The 25,012-nt window shown below is 40.1% G+C and overlaps 1 protein-coding gene across 12 annotated transcripts in view; it reads right to left on the bottom strand.

The window, feature by feature from the left end:
- Nucleotides 1-798: 798 nt before the first annotated feature.
- DGKI (diacylglycerol kinase iota) overlaps nucleotides 799-25,012 on the bottom strand; it is a 459,603-nt gene continuing 435,389 nt past the window's right edge. For all 12 annotated transcript variants that reach the window (XM_017957197.3, XM_017957194.3, XM_031665135.1 and 9 more), the window contains 4 exons: nucleotides 21,117-21,237; nucleotides 10,604-10,640; nucleotides 8,817-8,916; nucleotides 799-4,464 (listed from right to left, as the gene is read on the bottom strand). In XM_017957197.3, the coding sequence (XP_017812686.1) occupies nucleotides 4,348-4,464; nucleotides 8,817-8,916; nucleotides 10,604-10,640; nucleotides 21,117-21,237 (375 nt within the window). In that variant the 3' untranslated portion in view covers nucleotides 799-4,347. The remainder of the gene's footprint in view (nucleotides 4,465-8,816; nucleotides 8,917-10,603; nucleotides 10,641-21,116; nucleotides 21,238-25,012) is intronic.

Here is a 25,012-nt window from a genome sequence, read left to right as displayed (position 1 = left end):
AAAGATTAATCAGAAGGCTAATTTATTAGATGTTTTTCTGCTTCTTTTCCTAAAATGAACATAATTCATTTAAATAGAGCAATTAGTAGTTTTATTTGATGGTTATGATGAGCCCTTTTAACAAAGTCCCATTTTTAAATAGCATCATTGAATAAAATATCATGCTGTTCTCAGTGATTTCATTAGCTACTCCTTCTGGAAGGAAGACAAGCTGCTCAGACCCCATGCTACACTGAAGTTACTACACCTTCCTGGCAGTAGCCTGCCCTAATTAAATATCATTAGGCAACCTACTGAGTGTTAGTGTTACAAACAGCCTTGTAAAGTGGTGTAAGCATCACAGAGGAAAGAACTCTCCTTTACTTGAAATCCAAACGTAGCATAGATAAGTCTTGGGGCTATGGTAGGTTTTATGCTTCAAGGAAGGCAACAAAAACAATTACAGGAACTCTTGGTCATGAATTTTATGACACAGGTAATAGAAAATGGCAAGTGCAATTGTAGTAATGCCAAGACAGATCTAAGCCTAGCAATGGTGGAAACAAAAAAAAAAAAAAGGAAATTCTCTGTTTAACCTGTCTTTGCCTATTGGTGTTCACTACACATATACAAATGATCAGCATGCTTTTAAAATGTTTGCTCTTTTCTAAACCTATACAATATACATGAATATAGTATACATACTTGTATGTGTATATAAATAAATGTCTACATATGTGTGTAAATGTATACGCGTATATACATACATGCTTGTGTATGAATGGATGGAGTATTTCTGACATCATGTACAAGCAACAGTATTCATCAGCATTTATTTTTGGGAAGTGGGACACAACACCAGAACAAAGGGATGCCTTGACGGTGGATGTGATACTCATCTGTGGTATTAAAACATTTTATAAAAAGCATGTGCCATTTTTACAACTAAAAAACCCCTAAATATTATTAATAAAATTGACATGTAATAAAAATAAAGATGCTGTGTTATGTTTTTTAAGTCATGAATATTATGAGGGTTCTAGTAAATAAATAAATTTCAGATATTTGTTAGGCAAAGGGACTCTCACGAGGTCCAAATGAAAATGAAGTGATGTTGAGGAGCTCCTAGCGCAGGTAGATCTGCCAAAGTGGCCATTCTGAAAGGATATGGAGCAACAGGTATGTACGGCTTTCCATCAGTCATTACTAATTTCCATCACTGTCCATTTGCCAGCTAAATTCTGTTTCAAAACTTGCATTGGTCTTTGGTTATCACATCTACAGAGGAAACATAAACTCTGAAAGCAAAATTCCTGTCATGGTATTTATTTCATTCTTGGCTTACTAATCTTCTCTCTTATTCTTTATGAAGTCCTTGAATATGACTGTGTTCTATTTTGTTAAATGCACAATATTAAAATATAAGCTTGCAAAGATAACTACCTTTCAGGTTATAGAATGTTGTCTTTTAATAACTCTTCTTTTTCCATTCCTCTATCAACCTCATCTAAAAATGGAATCTCGAAGCAGTCAGTGCCATGACACAAAGAAACAAACACAGAGGAGTCAGCCAAGCTAGCTGCCTCTTCAGTGCTGTCTCAGTAGGCTTTGTAGAAATGATATTTCTATAGGTACATATTTTTATCTCTGTTAAAGTTATGTGGCTCTTCAGACCAGGACTAGATCACTTACTTTTCTACTTCCTGATAGCCTATTAGTAGGGATACAGTATACTTAAGCTGAGATGGAAACTCCTAGACCATAAGGCCTTAGCTCTTTTTAAAGCCCAGGACCAATTTTTAAAACATGCTACAGGAGGTGGTTTAATGTTGAAGCCATTAAATGTGTGGTTATTCTGCTCACTTTAATTTGGAAATCCCAAGTCCTAGTGGTACTTGCTTTTTTCAAAGCGATATATCAAATATTGGTCTCCATGAATAACACAGGACTCTAAAGCTTTTTTTTTTTTTGGTTTGAAACAATTTCCAAATTCATCAGGAATCTTATAGTACTAACTCATCATTTTCCATACCACAGATTTATGTCTTCAATAGGAGCTATTTAGAAATTGGCCCATAGCCACCTGTACCCTAAATTTTCTCTGGGCTACTTGGAAGTATTTACAGAGAAATGTGAGACAGTAGTTGATGAAAACAGAGTTCTTCATCCCAGCAGTAACAGCTAGATAACTGACTGGCCAAACATTTGGCCCAATCCAGGGAATGGAAGATGCCATTCAAAGCCAGATTCCAGTTTGCTTTAAGGATTATATTTCTGTCATCACATTTCCTTGACAGTCCCACCAACTAAAAATCCCCCAGCAAAAGCCCAGTGATTAAATTCTCCTGGAGCATATTTTTCCAGCTTCTGGAAACAATCTGCTGCAGTGTCTCCTGTAACATCCAAAGGATAGTTCCATTTCTGAGGCTGATATATGGAAGTTGATTACTCACAACCTAATCCATCCTCCCACCAACAATTTGATTTTGAAATGACTATGGAGAGACTGTGGTAATAAAATCCCCATCCACTGAAAGGCTGTTCCTATTTAATATAGCACATCATAGCCGTACTTTCAAAATGATATGTTACCGAAATGTGACTCAGATAAGCAAAATGTCACCATTAGACCTTTAAATTAAATGTAGAGACACTATCATTCATGGTCATATGTAGAAACATTAGGGAAGCACTATGCTGTGTCCAAGGACAAAATGAAAATAAGCTCAGGACACATCAGATTTCGCCAAAAGCAAAATCCTTGGACGCCCACTTTTATTTGTGACTTACCCCAAGTCAAGTAGATATTCGGACAGAAAGACAGACATTTTCTTTTGATATTTTAGGTATCACAGAGTCCCTAATAGAGGTACCTGTAAGTACCATTTGATCCGTGGCAGGTTTAGATGTTACAATTCTAACTATCCGACAGACATTTCTGGCTAGATTCCCATGGTAGTTTGCACTAAGGACTTTCTGAAAGGGGAAAATAAAGTAGATAAAATAATATATTAGACTACCCCATGCATAGAAAATGGGGTTATCAAGTACGACCTTTGGACCTGACAAATAATAGTTGAAGCATCCTTCTGAATGATCTGGGCATCCCATAAATCTGGCAGTGGAACTCATACAATAAACCTTTGTCCTTGGGTCAAGGATTACTTGGATTAATAAAAACCAAAAACCTAAAAGAAAGACCTAAAACGGGGCTCCTCTCACCACTGTATCCAACAGTCTATAGTTATTAGCCTTTGTGCAACATCCCAATGACTGTTTTCTACTTCAGTGACATATGTTGACATATGTTGCTACTTTTGCTTTTGCTTTTGTTTTTTTTCAAGTCAATTAGGGTGCTTTCTATTATCACTCAACAAAGTTTAGAAGTAAACATTGTTAGAGTGCTCCATTTCCTGTAACCACAGTTCCCACACATGATTATCTCCTCTGCAATTTAAACAGCACTTAAAATTGAGTGGTTCTGCAGACTAGCTGTGGGCCTCTGTTTAATCCTTTGCTCATCTTCTATTGCAGCAAAAGGCAAAGATGGCTACACATAGGCAGTACGGAGCTGTACAGACAGCCCAAGCTGAACCAGTCCTGCATGGCTATTGGCTACAGCCCAGCAGCCTGGGCTGACCCCTGGGTTACCTCTCTGAGGTACCTCCAAGCACAGACATCTCCCATGCCACCTCACCATTCCTCAGAAATATAGCACACAAGTTGACATTATCCATGTGGCACTTCCCAGCTCCTATATAATGAAACGGAGGGTTGGGGGGTGGTGGGGACATGCAGAGAGAGTCACTAAATAGTCTTGATATATTTAGTCTTGGAAATGGAAGTGGTTTTACAGTTATATTTCTGCAGGACATTCAGAGGGTTTTAGAAGGCCTTCAGACAATCTTGTGGTCTTCCAAGACTGAATGTAAAGAGAAGAGATAATATATTTTTTTAAAGTTAATGGGTAGTTACAGTAGAATTGTATGGTACAGGGAAAAAAAAATCAATGCATGGGGGAGGATGGAGCAGTGCCGTTTATACGAACATCCTTTGAATCTTTAAAATAAATTATACAGGTGAACACAGAAGTTCATGCTACTTGCTGGAAGCAATAAGGATCAAATTTTGTGGAACTCGTACTGTATTCCACAAATCTCCAGGTATCCTGCCTCCTTCTCAATGGGCTATCATGTTCTGTTGTACATCTTGGTAGCCCTTAAAAACGAGTGGCATGGTCTCAGGTAGATTCTTGCAGGAGAGAGACAGATATATGAATTCCATCAGCTTCTTCCAGGGGAGCTGCCCGATCGCAGGGAGGGCAGATGTGATACGCTTGCTCACGTTCTCTTTGCCTGAATACCAGGGTCAAACAGCAGTTTCCAGGTCCTCATGGCCAATGACCTTATAGTTCTGACGGCTTTCTAGGTAAGCAGCCAAGTCTGGGTCCCCAGCCTGCTGTGCTCTCTCTTGAGGTGTCTTACCCTATACGTAAATAACGGAAAGAGAGAGAGAGAGAGAGAGAGAGAAAGAGAGAGAGAGAGACAAGTACTAGTTATGAAATACAAAAACAAAACAAAACAAAACAAAAACCACAGAAACAGAGCTACCCAAAGATACTTGCTAGTAAGGATCCTTTCACGTTTGGTGTTTTAGAATTTACAAGACACTTTCAAATCTGTTGTTTTATATAAGCATTAAATTGAACATGTGCGATTGGTAAATTAAAGGGAAAGAGTTTATCACTTTTGATGGGTGGGGTTTATACTAGGGAAACAGAAGTTCAGGTTAACGGTACACAGGAGGAAACAGTGGGGTAAAGTGAGTTTTGAAACCCAGAGCCTTTCTGGAAGATAGGGAGATAGAAATTACTGAATTTAAAAAACACGGAGACAGGCATTTAGATTTCTAGTTTAAGACTCTTTCTATTATTCTAAACTTGGGAAATGAACATGTAGAAACTAAAAGGAAGGGATAGTCATAAAACATTTGAAAGGTTTCTTTGTTGGTTTCAGACTTCAGTGAAGTTCTCCCCAATTTATAGCTATTTCATCTCTCTGAAAACTAAGCTAGTTTCTCAATACAAAAGAGGTAGATATCGATTAAAGAAATCTTAGAAAACTTGAAAACCACAAAGAAGACAAGGAATATCCCTAATCATTCCACCAAACTAACATAACCACTACTAACCTTCCATTGATAACTAGCTTTTGTCTTTTATACGCCTCTATACATATTTTTATTTAAAAAAAAAAAACCACAATTCATTTATGCACTGTTTTACAAACTTTCTTAGTAATACATCATAAATTTTTGTCATTAATTTTTTACATCAACATTTTAAATGGTCATATAATTTCTTACAGACTACTATAATGCCTTTTGTACATTTGTATAGACACATATACACACACATTTGTATATATATTGATTTTTTTAATGAGAAGTCATTAAATGAGTCATTAAATTTTTTTAATGAGAAATCATTGAATAAGAAGTCAGCAGTAAAGGGAGAAAGGGTGTCCATTCCTTTGATCGCCTGTAGGAATTACTTAGCATCACTCAAAATTTCTAATTTTTGTTCAATATATAGTTTTAGCTATTTAAAATGTTAAGTTCCAAAGGAAGGGTAGAGGCATGATCGTTGCACCAAAGAAATAGCTCCATGTACAAATGCATACAAGTTTTATAAATATTATCACAGACTTCTCAGCTTTCATCTCAGCTATCCCCACAGATACGGGTGACCTCAATCCAACTGGCTCTACATAGCCTACTGGGGATAGGATAAAAGGGAAGTAACAATGGCTCTAGAATCTTCCTAAAATTTTACTTATTTACTTGAGATTTAGCAGTTAACCACCAGTTTGAAGTTCCTATGATAATTTTTATTTAACTTGTTTGCAGCCTTAGTAGATAATCGTGTCTTTACTTCCATAATAATGAGGTTGGAATTTCCAGGTTTCAAATATTCAGAGAGGTGGCTGAGGTGGGCCTTTGAGTTGATTTCTAAGGAACTGATCTCTAATAGGAGAAATTCTCAGGATGCTGCTTCTCTCCAAAAAATTCCAGGAGAAGTTTCAGTTGTAATTATCACAGTCAACTTCAACCTGGCGTCAAGTTACAGAATGGCAAAATTTAAAAAACCTCAAAAAGTAATGAAGTATAGCTACATTATTTCATGTAGTAAGATCTCTAGAATATAATGTTGAGTAAAAGTTATATGATATCATGTATGTATGACTTCATGTAGTTAAAAACAGTGAGAGAGAAAAACAGGCATATCTACATGTGAAGAGGGATCATTAAAAGTTTAATTATATCTAGGTCCAGGTTGTGGGGTTTCCAGCAATTTTTGGCTTTTTGGAGCATATCTTCCTACATTACTAGTTTTCTATGTGAGGGGTTTATAATTATAAAAACAAGCTATTTCTTTAAAAAAAAAAAAAACAGACATATACACAACACAAAATAGAAACAAGTTTCCACGAACATTGAGTGCTTTATCTGATTCAGAAACTTAGAAAGATAAAAAAGAAGACCTGCTCAAGAGCCAGGTCTCCTGACTCCTGTTCAGTCTGACCTTCTTTTTCATGGCTTCTCTGTGTCTTTAAAATGATCTGAATTGAGTGTAGGACCAGCCTTTGTGTGGTAAAGAGGCAGTTGCCCTGCTGTGGTCTGAGTGGCTCCGGCAAGACCAACCCTACCCCATAACCTGGCTCCATTAATCCTGACTACAAGTCGTCTATTTCTCAATCAGGTTAAACATCCAAACATCTGAGTGCAAATAACATCTGGGAAGAATATCACATTGAGAAATTACTACTTTTAGTAGCAAAAACTGCAATAACTGTTGCACCAACCTAATTATCTGCCATTTGAAATAGTGTACCCAGTTAGCTAGCCAGACAGGTAACAGACCACTAGAAACCAGGACACAACTCAAGTGTGTTTGATATGCCTAGGCAGCCAGGGATTTCAGTCAGAGACCAAGGGTGCTCATGGGCTGCCAGGGAAGTAGAGACTTCTATGCAATACAACTAGCTCAGAAAGGAAAGAGGTTCACTTGGGAGGCAAAGTTATTTCATAAAGTGAACTGCAGATTGAGGAGGCCCCAGAGAAAAACTTACACATAGGCAGATTCTTATCACTTACATAAATCTAATGGAGCTTAAGCCATTAATTAGGTTTCTAAGTAATCTGTCTATGTGCCATGGTTACAATCATGGGCCCCAAACCTGAGCTACTCGGTACCTGCGTAATGAAGGCCTCAACTATATACTAAGATTCTTCTCTGTCAGTTTCTATAGTTAAGTGGTTCATTATTTCCTGGAGTCTACTGAGAGTGTTCTAAAACTCTCAGAGCTTATCAGAATCCTCTATGGCAAGCTTGTCCAAACCGCAGCCTGCAAGCCATATGCGGCCCACGATGAATTTGAATGAGGCTTAACACAAATTTGTAAACTTTCTGAAACATCACAAGATTTTTTTTGCAATTTTTATTTTTTTTCAGCTCATCAGCTATTGCTAGTGTTGGTGTATTTCATGTGTGGCCCAAGACAATTCTTCTTTTTCCAATGTGTCCCAGGGAAGCCAAAAGACTGGACACCCCTGCTCTATGGGGTTGATCTTCTATGTAAACTAACTCCTCTCTCTCTCTCTCTCTCTCTCTCTCTCTCTCTCTCTCTCTCTCTCTCTCTTCTATCTTATAGGCTGAGCCCTGGGTCAACTCTACTAAGCTACAACTCTTCCTTTCCTCTATCTTTCAACCCTTTCTCTTGGGTGCTCTCTGTAAACTGAAACAACTTGTGGTGCAGCCTGTTCTCAGTTCTTCTGAACAGAATTTCCCCTGAGGCCTCATCTCTGCCAGCTGATGCTATCAAGGTTGGCACACATGTCACATTACCCATTTCTGGCCTCACTGCCCTCTTATTAAGACAGTTATAAGAAAGTGGACACTGAAGTTCAGATTTACGTAACTTTTGCTGTGGAGAAACCAACCACATTTCTAGCCAAGTGCCACAGGAATCACTGTACCTCAGTCAAACAGATTCCATAAACAAACCGATTTTGTTATGTGGCTAGTGTGTTCTGGCACCAAATGAGAACCACCAACCTGCTGAAACAACACTGGACTGGCGTCAAAAGAGCTCAATTTAATTTAAGGCTCAGCTACTGGTCCAAAGGTATGTGTAACTTTCTCTAGGCTTTTAGCTCCTATAGCTATAAATGACAGTAATTCCCATGCTATCTAATTTCTGAGGTTAACTTTTAGAGAATATTAGAAAACAAATGGAAAGAAATTTTTTTAAATGAAGAACTACATAAACATACCAGATTTAAGACTGTAACCATCTCAAAGCCAGAGCCCACCGTCCTGGGAGCTGGGAAATAATCCCTTTGGCACCCATATAAGGGGCCATATAAATCATAGAATTTAAACCACGCTGGAGTAAGTACTGAAGGAAAACCCCAAAGGGGCTTCTCAGTAGTCAGGCCAAAGTCTTTGAACATGGTCCTGACCCCTCTCCTTGGGCTTCAGACCTCAACTCCCACGACTTGGCTGCTAGCGTTCAGTAGGACAACCCCAATGTCCCAAGGCCAACATGTTCAGAGGTTTATAAAGCCCCATAGGCAAGCACACGCCCTCCCTTTGTGCTTATACATTTAAATCACAGTTTCTCTAAATGAAGCACTCTATTTTTTCCTCCTTTTTCCAAAGCCCCAGGCACTTCCATAAGCACAGAAAGGATGTCCGTGCTATGGTCACAAGCAAAGGCAACAGTGCCTGCGATCTCGCCCAGTGGGAGGATGTTTGCACTCACTCATCGAGTTACCTTGGAGTCCGTCTTTCTCAGAGATGCTCCTGCATCCACCAGAAGCTGGCACACAGCCCGGTTCCGCTGGCAGGCAGCCTTGTGCAGTGCAGTCTCACCCCTAAATCAAAGAGGAAATGGGAAACCACCCATAAAGGGGTTGGAGGCAGCAGGGAATGGGGTGAGGGGAGCTGATGTCGGGGTGCTCCTCAGCCTCCTTCCCTATAGGCTGCTGAGATCTTGGCTGTAGGATACATTCTGGGGAGATGGGAAAGGGGATTTCTAAAAATTCATTGAGCTAGTCATCACCTGATCATAATATCTGACTCCAGCCCCCTTTCCAAACAGTGCTGATTAACTAGGTTTAGTAATTTTTTAAAGAAGCTACTACCATTTGATTTAGGTGATCGTCAATGCAGTATTAAACAGACTAATTGTCTAGATGTATCTGAACACTGAAGACATTCTCTCTGTGCATACATTTGAGTGGAGTGAGAAAGGCACTGGGTGAAAGAACAGGGAGCAGCGTGGAGCGCCTCTGGCCCTTCAGGCACAGCACACGGCCCTTGGTTGATGGTCACTCGGCCTACAGTGGAGTATCTCCTGAGAACCCAAGTTCAAAACGCCAGGCCAACACCCACTCTGCTCTATCCACTTTAGATTCTGTGTGAGTGGCAGGTGGAAGGAGCGGGCAGCCACAGAGGATATCTGAGAGGCACAGTGAGACTCTGGGAGAGTTTGAGAGCCAGGGCTCTCCCCAGGAGGCAGCAGGCTTGAGGCCAGCCACTCAGTGTGGGAAGGGGCAAGGGAAACTGGCTATTTCCCCATCACTGACAGGCTCTATAGGGAGGAGGGTATTCCTATCCTGAGCCCAAAGGCACCAAGATGCTTAATGCCAAAGTATTTCAGGAAAAATCAATAGCAGCCTTTAGACAAGGCAAAAAGGGGTAAGTAATGGCACCACTTACAATCTTGCAAATAGGATGTGCTGGCATGTGGACCAGCTCTATAGAGTGATACACAGCTTCTTCCACAGCCCTACTGCTTTTCATTCGTCCTCCATTCTATTCATTTCTACTTCTCCTCCTTCCCACGTGCTTAGCTACTCACCACCTCATTCCTCTCCACACCAATTCATCTTTATACCTTTTCAAATATGGCTTTCAGGATTAGTTGTACAGCCTAACTTTGTTCCTGTTTGGGGAGGAGTCACTATTTTGCTGCTTTAGAAATAAGGTTGAAAACAAACATTATCATCAGTTTAGACACCATCCCAGAGCTGATGACTTTTTCAATCAGCATCCCTTCTCTGAACCATAGAAGACAGAAGATAGAGTGACTACGTTCTTAGTTCTTCAGTGGTGGTTCATAACTTGTGCTGTTCTAGACTAACAGAGAGAAGTTATGTCACTACATGTGCATAATGCCTCAGGGCAGTAGGGTCCCATTTTCTCAGAAACTCCAGCTGAGAAAGAACAAATGTGATGGGTACATTAAAAGGTAAGTATAATTATTTAGACTTCTCAGCATTCCAAGATGCACCAGTGCAGAAGTACATTGCTTGAAGCAAGCTCTAAATGATGATTAGCACTGACTATGGAGGCAAGCATTATGACAATTGTCATCAATTTCTATTGTGTAATTTTTTATTTAGGCAATTAGCCCTGCACAGTTATGAACAAAGTTGAAAGTGGACTTTGAATTAATTAAATTAAAATTACCTACAATATGCCCTATAGATTACATTCTTCTCCCAGATATGTTCTGAAGAAAATAACCTAGACTATGTAATAAAAGGCAACACTCACGTTTCACTGTCTGCCATATCCAATAACTCGGAAGGTCCTAAATAAGAAGAAAGCAAGATGACCATCAAAAAATAAGCTCAAAAACTAAATATTAACAGAAAATCTATAGTCACAAAATGAAAATGCCTTAGAAGGCTAAATTTGGGGATAGGAATAATAAGACAAAAACAAAAATAAAAGGATCCCTCTACCTCCTCATTACCAAACTCCCAGTCTCCATGAACCAATATGTACAGAATGGTAGATACAAAAGAATGGTATGGTCTCTGCTGTCAAGAAGCTTTCAATCAAGTTTACGAAATAAAACTGGAATAGAATAACTGAAAAATAATTAAGTGGCTAACTAGGGAGAAAGGGGCAGATCAGGTGGGGTTTAGGAATCAGGGCCATTTCTCATTCTCAAACAAGTTGCTTGGGATGGCATCTTATGAAGCATAATATTAAGGCTGTAAGACATTATATATATATCATCTAGGGTACAATTCCACTTGTTATAAAATTTCCCTTCTCAGACCAGAAAGAAATACTATGCATATACATCAAATGACTATAGATGCATCCTTAGGAATGGAAATATTCTGTGAATTTCCCTTTCACAATGTTTTATGTGTTCACGAATTAATCCATTCAGTCTACAAACACTGCCTGGAATGTCCACCTTTCTAGCTCTGTACCACTGCTTCTCTCCCTGCCATCTCTTGCCCTCTTCAGCCTGTGGGTATCAGTTGAGACTTTTTCCCCCATAAAGCCCTTTGCGATCCCACTTCAAACAGCTTATTAAACACCTGCCTATACAATCCCTCACTTTATGTACTGACCCTATTTCCTACAGTTGAATGGGTAATGGGATTTATCATACAAGTGGGGACCACTCCAGGCAAGGGGGGATATATGATCATGTTACTGATCATGACACTTAACAAACTACTTTAAAATAACCTACTGATTTATCTCTCCCTATAACTAGACTCCAGAAAACCCCTTAAAGTTTTGGCCCATGCTTTGTCTAGCATTGTGTCATTCCTTGGTGCCTACTATAGAGCCTGGAGATAAGTAGATGCTTAAATATTCCATTGAATGGATGAATAAATATGCTTGTAAGTGTCGGGTATTGAGTATTTTAGTCTTTAGAAAGATGATCCTGGGGATTTGCTCTCTCTATTGGTGGATATCATTATTATTAAAAATTAACTTGTCGTGCATAGTAAGAAGGGGTGGAAGAGCTTATCACTCTCACCATGAAAGTCATTGGCCAAGGACAATATAACAGAGATGTTATGGGATTTCATAATTCTCCTGGTCATCCAAATCATCTTGACCTCTTCTTTTTCATACCTGCTATTCACTGGGACCAGATGAATCTTCTCTTACAAAGTCTCTCCTATTTGTCTTTTCTGTTTGTCCTATTTGACAAATAGACTTCCTAACAGGTATCTACCTGGAACATTATTAGCATGCAGAAGTAGTTACTAAGAAAGATAAGAAGGTCTTACATCATCTAGATTTCTAGGTTTCCAGTACATCATATCTCCCGCTTACTTCCAAGTATTTAAACACTGGAGCTCACAGTCCTTCATCTGGAACTACATTTCCTCAATTTGTTCCCAGGGTTCCATTTTCTTTTTTCACAAAAGCTAAAGTGGTAACTGCACACTCAATCATGTATTTCTCAGGCTTTACCAGCTCTCCTTACCCAGAATAGCCACCTGTCTAAATCTGACATGTTCTTCAAAGGCTAGTCTGTGACAAGGTCCTCTCAAAAGATGACCTTTGACAGAGGGAATGTATTCTTTCTCTCAACTTCCAAAGCACTTATTTGGTTCTACCCTCATACTATGTATTCACTTTTTGAATACATGCCTTCCATAAACAAATTTTTCTATATCTGTTGAATATAAGAACACCTCAGTTGTTTTTTGTATCCTTCTAGCACCTACCCTATATTAAGGAAACAACAAATATTTAACTCATGGCTCTTTGTTCCTTGGTCCTGTGATTCTAAGAAAACATGAATAATGATCCTCATCCTCCCACACACATCCCAAAAGTGCAGAGCAGGACAGGACAGTGACCAGGGGTGAGGTTTCTCGAGCCATCCCTTCTTGGTTAAAAATCCCAGCTCTACTATAGACTAGGTCTTGGCCAAGTCTAATTAATCTCTCAGCCCTTGGTTATCACACATGTAAAGTCAAATTAATAATAATATTTATCTCACAGGGTTGTTGTGAGAGTTCAAGAGGGCTGGGCATGGTGGCTCACACCTGTTATCCCAGCACTTTGGGACGCCAAGGTGGGTGGATCATTTGAGGTCAGGAGTTTGAGACCAGCCTGACCAACATGGTGAAACCCTGTCTCTACTGAAAATACAATAATTAGCCCGGCATGGTGGTGTGCACCTGTAATCCTAGCTACTCAGGCTAAGGCAGGAGAATCGCTTGATCCCGGGAGGCGGAGATTGCAGTGAGCTGAGAATGCGCCACTGCACTCCCACCTGGGCAACATCTCAAAAAATAAAAAATAAAAAAAGAGAAGAGTCAATACACATAGTGTGTTTGAAACAGTGCCTGGCACACCACAGGTACTGCTTCAACTTTAAATAGCATGAAGTGTCCTATTCTCTGTCCTGATACAGGTCACACTATGTCAAGATATGGGATCCTCACTGAAGGAAGGTGGTATGAAAGGGTTGTTTTACTCCCACTTACATGTGAAGCCACTTGTTGACTCAAATTCTATGTCCTGAGCACTAAGCACCTCAGGCCTATTTAGCTGCCAAGAGGGCACTCTTTACAACGTCAGCAAGGGGCTTAAGTGTCCAATGGTCCTCTTAAAGAGTGCCTGTCACCTTCAGAGAACATTCTAAGTTGCTCCTCTTGAAAGAAATTCCATGAATATGAGCAGCCTAGACTCATCAGTAGCTCTGTTCCCATTGGTACTGCTAATTGCACAACTATTTAGGCAACAGAGGCCTTGTTTACTTTTCTCCTTCATTCAGCACTGTCATTCAGTGCTCTCAGAGCCTTGTCACGGTGAGTCCACAGTCATCCAGGGTGTAAGGCTCTATGGAAGTGAGGGGATCCTCAAGCATTTTAATTGGGCTAGCACAGCAATAATTTGACAATATGAAGGTGGGGACAAGGGAAAAAGCTGTTCTTCACAATTTGTGACCAGAATCACTACAAATGCAGCCAACCCAGAATTATTCCAGAGCTGATTACCCAGTCTGTGAGTCAGGCATGCCCGCGGCTACCCATCACTCTCCCTCCCTCTGCACCCTTTCATCCTCTGCAGCTGACAGAGGTGAGAGGCAGAGGCACTAATACCAAGGTAAGAAACTTTTGCTCTTAATTAATATCTTAAAAAAAAAAAAAAAACACGCCAATTAAAGATTTGGGGAATGGCTCTCAAATAATCAATTTAATTCACTTCATCTTTCCTTATTCTCCCATCAACATAGATGATCACAAAATAGCAGAATGTTTTGAACACTGGACAAGAAGAGGCAAAAGTAGCAACCAGCTGACTACAGAAGGGAATGGGCAGCTATTTTTAACAGCACAGGTACATTTTCTAATCATTCGTGGCCTCCTTTAAGATGGCTGTTTGCATAATGCTAGCAAGGAAGGACTTACAGAGAGTGGATGCCAGGAGAGGCCTAAGACAAGGCTGTTCTCCTCCTTATTTGAACCTGCACTGCCCAACGGTGAGCTATGCTTTAACTGGAAAATGTGGAGTTTAAGTGTACCCTGTGACTTTTAGTGTAGAAACAATAACAGCTATGATTTTTGAAAAGTTAATTTGAGTCTCACTAATAAAGGAAAGGAGACGAAAGGAGAAAAACAAGAGAGAAAAAAAATAAAGACTAGTCAGGCATGGTGGTTCACGTCTGTAATCCCAGCACTTTGGGACGGCCAGGTGGGAGGACTGTTTGAGTCTAGGAATTCAAGACCAGCCTAGGTAACATAGCGAGACCGCAGCTCTAAAAAAAAAGAAAAAAAAAAAATTAGCTGGGCGTGGTGGTACATGCCTGTAGTCCTAGCTGTTCCAGAGGCTAAGGAGGGAAGATTGCTTGAGCCCAGGAGATCAAAGTTACAGTGAGTCATGACTGGACCACTGCACTCCAACCTGGGTGACAGGGCGAGATCCTGTCTCAAAAAAATAAAAATAAAGACAACTGAATTCCTTCAATGTACATGAATGGGCAACATTTGAGTTTGGGGCTTGTTTTATATACACATACATTCTGATTGCGGACACTATGCCATCTCCCCTAAGGAATTTCAAGGGAGACCATCAAGTTGTCAGCAGAGAATTCACTGTTGTTTCCTCAATAGAAAAGGAAATCTCAGGTCCCCGTCTCTTCCAGGGTTTACTGAAATGTCCCCCCTTCATCCTTTGGCTGACCTGAATCAGAAAAAATACTGTAAAATCCCTTTTGAGGAGATATGGGTGCAGATTTCTCCATGAAAATTTCAGATGAAAACGGCCACTGCTCTTCCAGAACCCTAGACCAGTTGTCACCTGAACTCTGCTTATGACATTCACATGGCACTACCCTGCATTGTGGTTGTTTATCCATGTTTCATTTCCCTTGCTGGTATTAGGAATACGGAGGACACAAACCATCTCTCACGTGTGGATGAATTTTGCCAAGTAACCTAACTTCACTATGCTTCAGTTTTCAACACTTGTCAAATGGAGATGAGAGCTTACTGTATAGGGTTGTAAAAATTAAATATGATAATGCATTTAGAACATTTAGAACAATAGAGGTTAACAGTGATTGTTACAGAAACTTTTTTTTCCTCACAAGTGCCTGGGACAGAATTAAAATGTATTAATAAATGAATGAATAAAAGACATTTTAAAATCATTTTGGATCCCAGCCAATATCACTTTAAGAGAAAGATTCACAATTGAAACATGGATTCAAAAGACTGTGCTATATGGGAAATGGTCTGAAAATTAAGGGAAAGAAAATTCTGTTAAGTGGACATACACATCAGTATTCAGGAGACGCCCAGGGAATGCGAAAGGAAGCAAAACTTCACAAATCTTTCAAAATGAGAAAGTGAACATCATGTTAAGTAGCCAGGCCTTCCAAATTATAATGTTGTTGCCCAGTATTCATTCCATAGGCTCTTCTGTTGGATACCCCAGCTCCCGCTGATGTGACTTTGTCATCAATATTATATCTGTATTATATATGACGTGCCTTTTGTCACATGCATCCTTTAATTTGCTTCCCACACCAATGCCTCCAAATCCCCTTTGCTATTCCTTCCACTTCCCATGGCCTCTCTCTGGGCCCTCATTTCCCATTAGTCTCCCTGACGCTGCCAGCAGACCATTCCAAATCCTCCCCTGCCACAGGACAAAAGCTGCACAGATGTGGGGAGAGCTGGCACTGGGAATGCTAACAGCACTGTCATCCTGTCCCAGCAGGATGGTGGTCGGTTCTCTCTGGGACCAGAAGCAGAAAAAGGGGGGTTAAAAAAAAAGAGAAAAGAAAGACTGAAGACAGAAAAAGAGGGAAGACAAAATAACCCATTGAAATCAAAAAGGAAATGCATGAGTGAGATTTCTATCAGGAAAACCAGTAGGAGGCAATGGGGTAGGCGTGGGGAGAATACAAACAAAAGAGCAGAGTGTGCAGGGTGGTGAAGGAAAGAAACAACACAAAAGTCCCTTGGAGGGGCAAATGAGGGGGAGGGAGTGGGCAGAAAATATGGTTGAAAGGAGCTGAAAAGCGGGAAGCACTGAGAGGAATCTCAGCTGGAATCCCTGCATCCTTAGTCTCTCTCCCAGTCTCTGTGGAATTGTTAACTCTTCCTCCCCGAGTCTCTTTTCAACTCTCTAAATGTCCAAACTCCAGTTTTTCATAAAGGAAAGCAGCATGCTGTATAGATGAGAGAAGACATCCAAAGGAAGAAGATGCAAGCTGAGAAAAATTCAAGCCTCCCATGGCGCTTTCAGAACATACCGCACATCTCATGTGGCACAGCCCCCAGCCTGCTTTAAAAGAGCCCATAGAAGAGAAATCAGTTGCTGCTTGTTGTGTCTGGGAGAATAACTAATCTCAGGACTCTTGTTCAGGTGTCCTCTTGATGATGGCGGCCCACACTCCTGACCAGAGCCAATGAAGAAGAGGGCAGAGCAGAGGGGAGAGGGGCTCAGGAGTAAGGCTGCAGGAAGCAAACGAAGTGTCAACTCAAGAGCCACAAACAACATCAGCTGTGCACCTGGAAAAGAGCCTGTGAATCCTTCAGAGCTGCTATTACTAACGTCATCATTACAGTCAAGTCTTTGAACAATTTTTCAGATTTATGTCATATGAAACCATGGGACAGACATAAACCAAATTGTGAAAAATAAGTCAATGAACAACAAAGGCTTTAAAAGATTTGCAATATTCAACAACCAGGAGGAATGTCTTTCTTGATCTTTGGCATAATGTAAAACTTTTATTATTTATTTATTTATTTTTATTTACATGAATTCAAACTGATCAGACTTACCTACTGCAAATCTGATGCTAATTTAAAAATACAATGCCATAGTCTGGTATAGATCTCTAATCCCCAGACTTACTGAGGCTTCTTGGGAAGGCTGTTTTCTTTGTCAGGTCAGGGTATTCCAGAGTTATCATCATTACTAAGTTAGCAGAGACTATTTCAATCAACAGAGATCACCTTAAGAAGGTGATTACAGAATTGAAAAGGTATTGACAGGTTTCTGTGTAGTTGTGCCTGACTTCAAGAACACTACAATTTAAAGGAGTTTCTATCATCAAAAAGAGAGGAGTGGTTTTGCTATGATGGTTTTCAATAAAATGCAAAGGTTAATATAAACTAAATTAGCAACTAAAGATATTAAAAAACAAACAAAACAACAGTTGAGCTGAAGTGTTTAGCTCTTGTGGAATTAGGTGAATTAGGCTATATCAAATGACTTTACATCCACATTTCTGAATAAATAAAAAAGTTAAGATAGACATGGAAAATGAAATTGACAATGTCTATCAAGGTTGATAAAAACTAATTTCAATAAGAATCAATTGCATTTGAGTCTCCATATTCAGCTATAGTAGTAAAGTGTTAAAAATTGCCATCCATCAAAAATGCAGTGACCCTTGGACTGAACATCATAATAACATTTTATTTGCAAACAAAAGAGATGGATTGTGCTCTCCCATCTCTACAGTCTTTCTCCCTGTGCGATTAGAGATCCTGGTGAGGCAGGAAGGGTATAGGATGCCTTCTGAGACCTCAGGAATTATTTGCCTAGAAGTGAAGTTAGGATGATTACTGTGAATATTGTGTTTCTTCTAGTGAGCATAAATATTAAGCTGATTAATTTATAACATCTAACCAAAGCATTGGAAGACTAAGCACTCCCACCCCTCAAAAAAGACTGAATTCCTTTGTGTCCTTCCACTTGGGTGGAGTGGTATTGTGTGACTCAGTCTTTGCAAAAGTCACTGCGGGTTGATGAGAAACAGATTTGTGTTGGAAGGTTAGGTTTTGCTCAAAGCCCTCAGAGACTAACGTGCCAGATGAATTGATGCCAGGCAAAGTAGGTGTGCACTGATCTACATTTGGGGTTAGAAACTCCATGTCCTGTGAGCTTGGATGAACGGTGCTTTCAAAAGCCCTATTTTTGGAGGCAGGGGAAAGAGAGGAAATAGAGGAAGTGAAAAGCTACTGTGTCAGGGTGATATCATCCCAGGACTCATCACTCATGTCCCAGAGGCGGCTCAGATGAGGAGCCCTGCTGTTTTCATTTTTAGTATAATCATATTTCAAATATTGCATGGGCTATACTTATGCTAAAACCTTCATTATTGTTACCATTTTTTTTTTTTTCTTCAAGAAACAGAGTCTGGTTCAGCTGCCCAGGCTGGAGTGCAGTGGTGCAATTCTAGCTCACTCAGCCTTCACCTGCTGGGCTCAAGCAATCCTTCCGCCTCAGCCTCAAGTAGCTGCGACTATGGGCCCACCATGCCTGGCCATCTTGTATTTTTATTTATGAAACCTGGGTTCTTAGGACCCAGAACCAAAGTCAAATAGAAAAATGAAGCTCTAAGGGATTCCAGGTGAGTCAGAAGTTCAGAACATTGCTCACTTTAAACTGCAGAGACTAGGACATAAGAGAGTGTGGTAGATTAAATATCTTCATGAATTATTCACAGCTCTGGCCATCAAACAGTGGAATCTGTTTCCCAACCTTTTAAATCTGGGCTGGCCCTGTGACTTGTTTTAGCCAACAGTATACAGTAGAGAGCAACCAGAACTTCCCAACTTAGCTTCAGGACATCTGGCAGCTTCCGCTCTCACCCCTGGGAACCCCAGCACTACCATGCTGTGAAGAATCTTGGGAAAAAAAAGACCAGGTGTTGAGAAAGGCTTAGGTGTCCTGGCCTTCCACAGCCATCCCAGCTGAAAGCCCCAAACATGTGAGAGTCCATCTTCAATAAAGCCTCATCCAAAAAAGGAGCTGACTGCAGCCTCCTAAATGAGACCAAGTGAGACAGTGGATACAGAGAGGATCCTAGGACTAGGGGAGGAAATACTGCTTCTTGAGGAAAGATGAAAAGATGGGTGGGGGGATGTGGAGAGAGAGATTCCTGGATTGTGTTGTCACTCAAATAGATGGCCAGTGTCTCACCTAACTCCAGAGAAAGGGTAGGTGGGCACCAAAAGTCTTAAGGTATCCAAGCAAGCATTCAATCTCTTGGGTAAAGGGTATACTAAAGAGAGTAGATTGGAAGTGATCAACAAGACAGCAACTAGGAGAACTTTAAACCTGAGCTAAAGAAAAATAAAGTGACAGTATACATCTAACCCTCACCTGAGCTTTGTGCAGTAGAAATCCTGAGATATTTTCTTATTCAGGGAAAAAGAATATAGTAGCACTGTGGCTTCACTCTTGCCCAGAAAGAAATACTTTTAACTGCAAGAGATTGAATAGCCAGGGAAATAGGAGATGGAATGATACAAGCCCCAGACTTAGCACCAAAAATACATCCTACCTACCTAGGCTTTCCAGGGCAGACGGGTTTGGGATTATCCAACCCAGCCTACAAGGAGTAAAGAAATTCTGTCATCACAGCCCTTCTGTTTTCCTGGTCTTTCCTTTTTCCAACCCACCCTTTCCACCGTATTTCAGAGCAAGGGTTCAAGCAGAATCTCAACAGTGAGAAGGTGCTGAAGACAAAGCAAGGGGTGTCTAACGTGATTGATAGTTTGGTATCCACCTTGCAAGGACCTTGTGAAGATCAAATGATGGGATGCGTCTACTATAAACAATTGGCAAATATGTGCTTGACAAATGGTAGCTACGTTATCTATCTGTGGCTTTACCATAGGACTTAAAACAGCTCCACATATCTGTTTTAAATTTAATTATACACATGATCTTATTTTTTCTTTAGCCTGCAATTACTTGAAAACAGTGACTGTATTTTATTTTTGTGTGTGTACCATCTATAACAGGCAGCTCCTGTTAGGCACTACACAAATATTTGTTAAATGAATGAATCAATGAATGGAATAAGACATACTTGCTGAATTGCAAAAAAAAACAAAACAAAACAAAAGGAGCAAAAAGGATGTGAATGTTTACGAGTATGCTTACTGTCTACAGGCTGAATTTGGGTGCAAAAGGAGTCAGCCATAGGCTGACTGTCAGGGCTCAAAGAAACTTTTCCAATCTCTCTGTATACCAAGGTCCAGCAGAATTAGACTGTTTCATTCCTTCTCGTTTAAAACAGCCTAGCTAGGCAGTATTTTCTCCACTTTATTCCTGGAAATACTATGAAACATGATAAGTTGAATGTAACCGTTTAGATTTAGTATTCATCAAATATGTTTATGCTTCCAAAGGGTTTTTAGAGGCAGGTGCTATAGTGCATGCTACTTCCTGCAAATGATCTGGCACCAAATTAGAAATCCAGTTAGAAAGCAGTCTGGAAGGTTAGTATGATCTGCCACAGACAACACAATAGTACCAGTCGTTTTCAAAGAGAATAAAGTGTAACCTGGGTGGAAAAGATAAATGAGATCAAACAGAAAAAAAAAAAAAAAAGAGAGAAACTAGAAAGATGTAAAAAAATTATCCTCATGAATCTTCACAATGATGAACCACAAATATGGATTAGGCAGGGAATCCCAACCCATTAATTTACAGAAGAGCTCTAGAGAAAATAAAGTGCACAATGCCAGGCTGCATTTATTTTTGTCCCCTATTTTTAAAAAAAGTAATTAGTCTGAAAAATAGCCTGTAAAGAACTTGGTATGAACACTGTTTCTATTAATTGCTTGGTTAGGATGGCCCATGTGTGTCAGCGGTCTGCAACCATGACTGCCTCAAATAAGCAGGGGCAGTCGGCTAAAAGTTCGAGAGTATTTCTGCCGTTCTGAAGACTGCCTGGATGAAGGGCATCTTAGAAAATGTAAAATGCAATGGATTTCACAGATAAGTGATCCTTGGTAAGTTCACTATGCCTACTCACCGTGGTCAAGGATATATTTCACAATCTCCCCGTTGCCGGTTTTAGCTGCGTAGTGAAGGAGTGAACAGTGGTCTGGTCCCTGAATTAGCAGACTGCCTCCATTTTTATAGCTTTCTATTAGCTGCAAGAGAGACATACAAAAAGAAGCTCAGGCAGAATCTGGAACAAGGATAATAGCTAACTGGTAATAAAATAAGAGTCATGTAGCAAACCACAATGTTTCTAGCCTCAGAGGACATAGAGAAAAGTCAAAAAGATGAAGTAACATTCCTGGACTGTGTTATCACTCACAGTGATGACCAGTGTCTCTTCTAACTCTGGAAAGAGTCTGTAGGTATTGAACAGGCTAGGGAAACTGAATCATGCTGAATTACTTTTTTCATTTATTTTCTGAGCACTGGTCTCTATGGTCTCTGTCTCAAGGGAGTGAGGGGTGGAGTAGAAAACAAAAGCCTCTCTTTGTTGGCTTAGCATTCTCTTGAGTGAAAGAGTAATTATGGCTATAAGCAGGAATACCTTGGTGACTGTAGCTAAGCTTCTTGCCCGTGTCCTTCAGTTTTTCTTTAGTCTTATGAAACTATATACCAAATATCAAAGCTGCTTTGTCTCTCCTGTGTAAGATCACTGAATACAAGTATAGACTCATACGCATGCATGCATGCACGCACACGAACACACGCCTGGCTTCCTTCTTCATCCAGATCTGCAGCCGAGCCTGCAAACCTTGTGTTAATCACCCAACACATACCTAACAGGCTAGAGATGATGTACAGAGTGAGACCCAAAATGATTCAGAAAATGTAATAGTTTCTATGTGAGAGAAGACTGGAAAAAAAAAAAAAAACAACAGAATTTTGCAGCCTGAGGATGAGGTGGCTAAATGAGGATATGGTCTAAGTTTGTAAAATACTGAACATTACAGAAAATGTGAAGGAGTCCCTCATCTCCAAATTACAGTATATCAGGACAAAAGTGCCTACATGAAGCTTCTAATAGGTAATTTTAGGACAAATGAGAATTAAATAACCCAGCAGGTAATAAGCAAAATGAACACATTATCTTTTAAGAAGTTAGATGGCACACATTATAGATAATCAGACATCCCATAAGGTGAAAGAGCATAAATGACATAAATGCAAAGGATAAGTCCTAGTGTTCTATACCATTGTAGGATGACTATAGTTAATAATATATTAAATAGTTTTAAATAGCTAGAAGGAGGATGTTGAACATTCCCAACATAAAGAAATGATAAATGTGTGAGGTGTTGGATATGCTAATTACCCTGATCTGATCAGTGTATACTATATGTATCTAAACATCACTATGTACTCCATGAATATGTATAATCATTTGTCAATTAAAAATATTTTTTTAAAAAAAGAACGTAAATTCAGAGTTCACGTCTTCACTCAAATACATCCATAGAATTGTCATGTGCTAGATGTCAGGAAGATAAATACAATTCAGTCACTGTGCCCAAAGCCCTCACAGCCCATGGGGGAGACAGATAGGTAAAGAGTCACACAGTAATGGATGGGAACATCACAAATGTCTCAGAGAAGCACTAGGGAAGCATGAAGCAGGGGATGGAAAGAGCCATGGAAGACCTCCCAGGGCATGGATCAAAAGCAGTAGCTGAATGAAGGTAAGGAACATATGGGACTTCCATCCCTAAACTGGGGGGCAAAAGGGCAGGAAGAAGTAGCTAGCAACTTTCCACAAAAGTCTAAAAGGGAATCCTGTTCTGTTCAGCCACATTGTCTTAAAATGACACTCCCTTTCTCTGTGGGGAGATCGACAAAGGATAACAGCATAGACCCAACCAAACCTGTTCAGGGTCAACTGCCTGGATCCTGCCTTCCTGTGCTGTTTCTAGACACCGTGAACATTCAGTTAGTCCATGGGCATTTTTTGCAGCCCAGTTGTCCAGGAGCTATTTGTGACAGCCTTCACACAAGGGTGGCTCCAGAGACATTCTGTTCGCTAGTCTCTTGCTCTCTTTCTCTCCCTCCCTCTCTTTCTTTCTCTCCCTCTCCCTCTTGTACAAACACATACACATGTACCCAATTTAATACTTTATATATATTGCACTTTCTACTCAGAAGAAAGAAACAAAAGAAGTTGGAGAAGAGAAAGAGGGCATGAATATTTGAGAAGGAAAATAAAGAAAATATGTAAGAGAGAAAAAGTAAAACCTTAAGCCCTCAGCAAATATTCCATCTCTCAGTAAATAAGGTGTTATTGGCTGGGCGTGGTGGCTTATGCTTGTAATCCCAGTACTTTGGGAGGCTGAGGCAGGCAGATCACGAGGTCAGGAGATCGACACCATCCTGGCTAACACAGTAAAACCCTGTCTCTACTAAAAATACAAAAAATTAGCCGGGCATGGTGGCGGGCACCTGTAGTCCCAGCTACTCAGGAGGCTGAAGCAGGAGAATGGTGTGAACCCAGGAGGCAGAGGTTGCAGCGAGCCGAGACTGCACCACTGCACTCCAGCCTGGGCGACAGAGGGAGACTCCATCTTCAAAAAGAAAAACAAACAAACAAAAAATAATAAGATGTTATTAAGTCATGTTTTAGTCATTTAGACAAGAATTATAACAGAGAATGCATTAGGTTGGTGCAAAAATAATTGCAGTTTTTGTCACTGAAATGACAAAAACCGAATTACTTTTGCACCAACCTATAATAAGACAACCAGCTGGATATAGTGATTTCCCACATTGCAAATGATTCTCTATTTAAAAGTACAAAAAAAAGTGTGATAATAAACTCAGGATCCTGGGAAATCAGTTGCCTAATCTGAAAGCATATAGAAAATAAAATGGAAGGGTTTCAAATGTACAGTGCTTTGCCAAATTTTCTGGTGTAGAAACCCACCAGGGGCAGGAATCAATTATATTCATGCCTTTGTTTCCCACAAAACCTAATGGAAGGCCGTGCACAGAGTACAGGATGGTATGGGCTTAATCCACTGGTAAGAAACGGCACTGAACTCATCAATATACTGCTTGGAGAGCACTCTTCTGAGTAACAATTTCTATTGACACTATGATCTGTGCAGTGGCACAGGCACCATTTTCAGGATTACGTGCCTAAAGGGGGCAGCTGATCAAGATGTTTGCAACATTTTCTCCATTTGTTTTCTTCTAGTAACCTGTTGAAAAATGTAGCATAGGTGTCCTTCAGTTTGTCCAACAGATGTGCCTAAAAAAAAGTTATGTCTGAGGGTAGGACTTTTCAGCTTTCTCTGAGGGCTATTGGTTCCTCAATCTGCAATGGCACCTTACTCCACAGGCTGAGGAATCAGGCGTAGCCTCTGCCTTCAGGCAGCTGTCATTATTACAGAGCAGATCAGTTCCAGCAGGGGGTTTGCAGGGGCATATGGGAAGTCATGAGCCTGATGCCTGAAAATGATGTGGGACCAAAAATAACTTTAGAATATTCATAGATGATGTTTATATTATATAACAAATATTTGTATTTCCACCATGTTTAGCTATTAAAAAAACACAGATCTACACTATCAGAATATTAATAAAATAACTAACATTTTAGAGCCCCTTCCATGTAATAGGAACAGTCTTGAGAGCTTTCTATGTATTATTACATTAATTCCTCATGACAATCCAAAGAGAGAGGTAATATTATTCCATTTTACTGATGAAAAAACTAAGGCACAGAGAGAATTAAATAATTACACGAAATCACACAGACAGTGTAAGGCAGAGCCAAGATCCGAACTCAGAAAGTCTGACTTCAGATTTTACATTCACCCTCAGGGCAATGGTGACTGCTTCCTTCCTTCTGAACAAAACTCACCAGAAAACATAAGCACAAATTAAACTGTTCCAAGTGGATCAGGGTTCTTGTTTGACTAACTATGATCCCCA

The sequence above is a fragment of the Papio anubis genome, chromosome 4 (assembly GCF_008728515.1).
Source record: "Papio anubis isolate 15944 chromosome 4, Panubis1.0, whole genome shotgun sequence".
NCBI lineage: Eukaryota > Metazoa > Chordata > Mammalia > Primates > Cercopithecidae > Papio > Papio anubis.
Note: the sequence above shows the minus strand (reverse complement) of the source record. Positions and strands in the feature narration are given on the sequence as shown.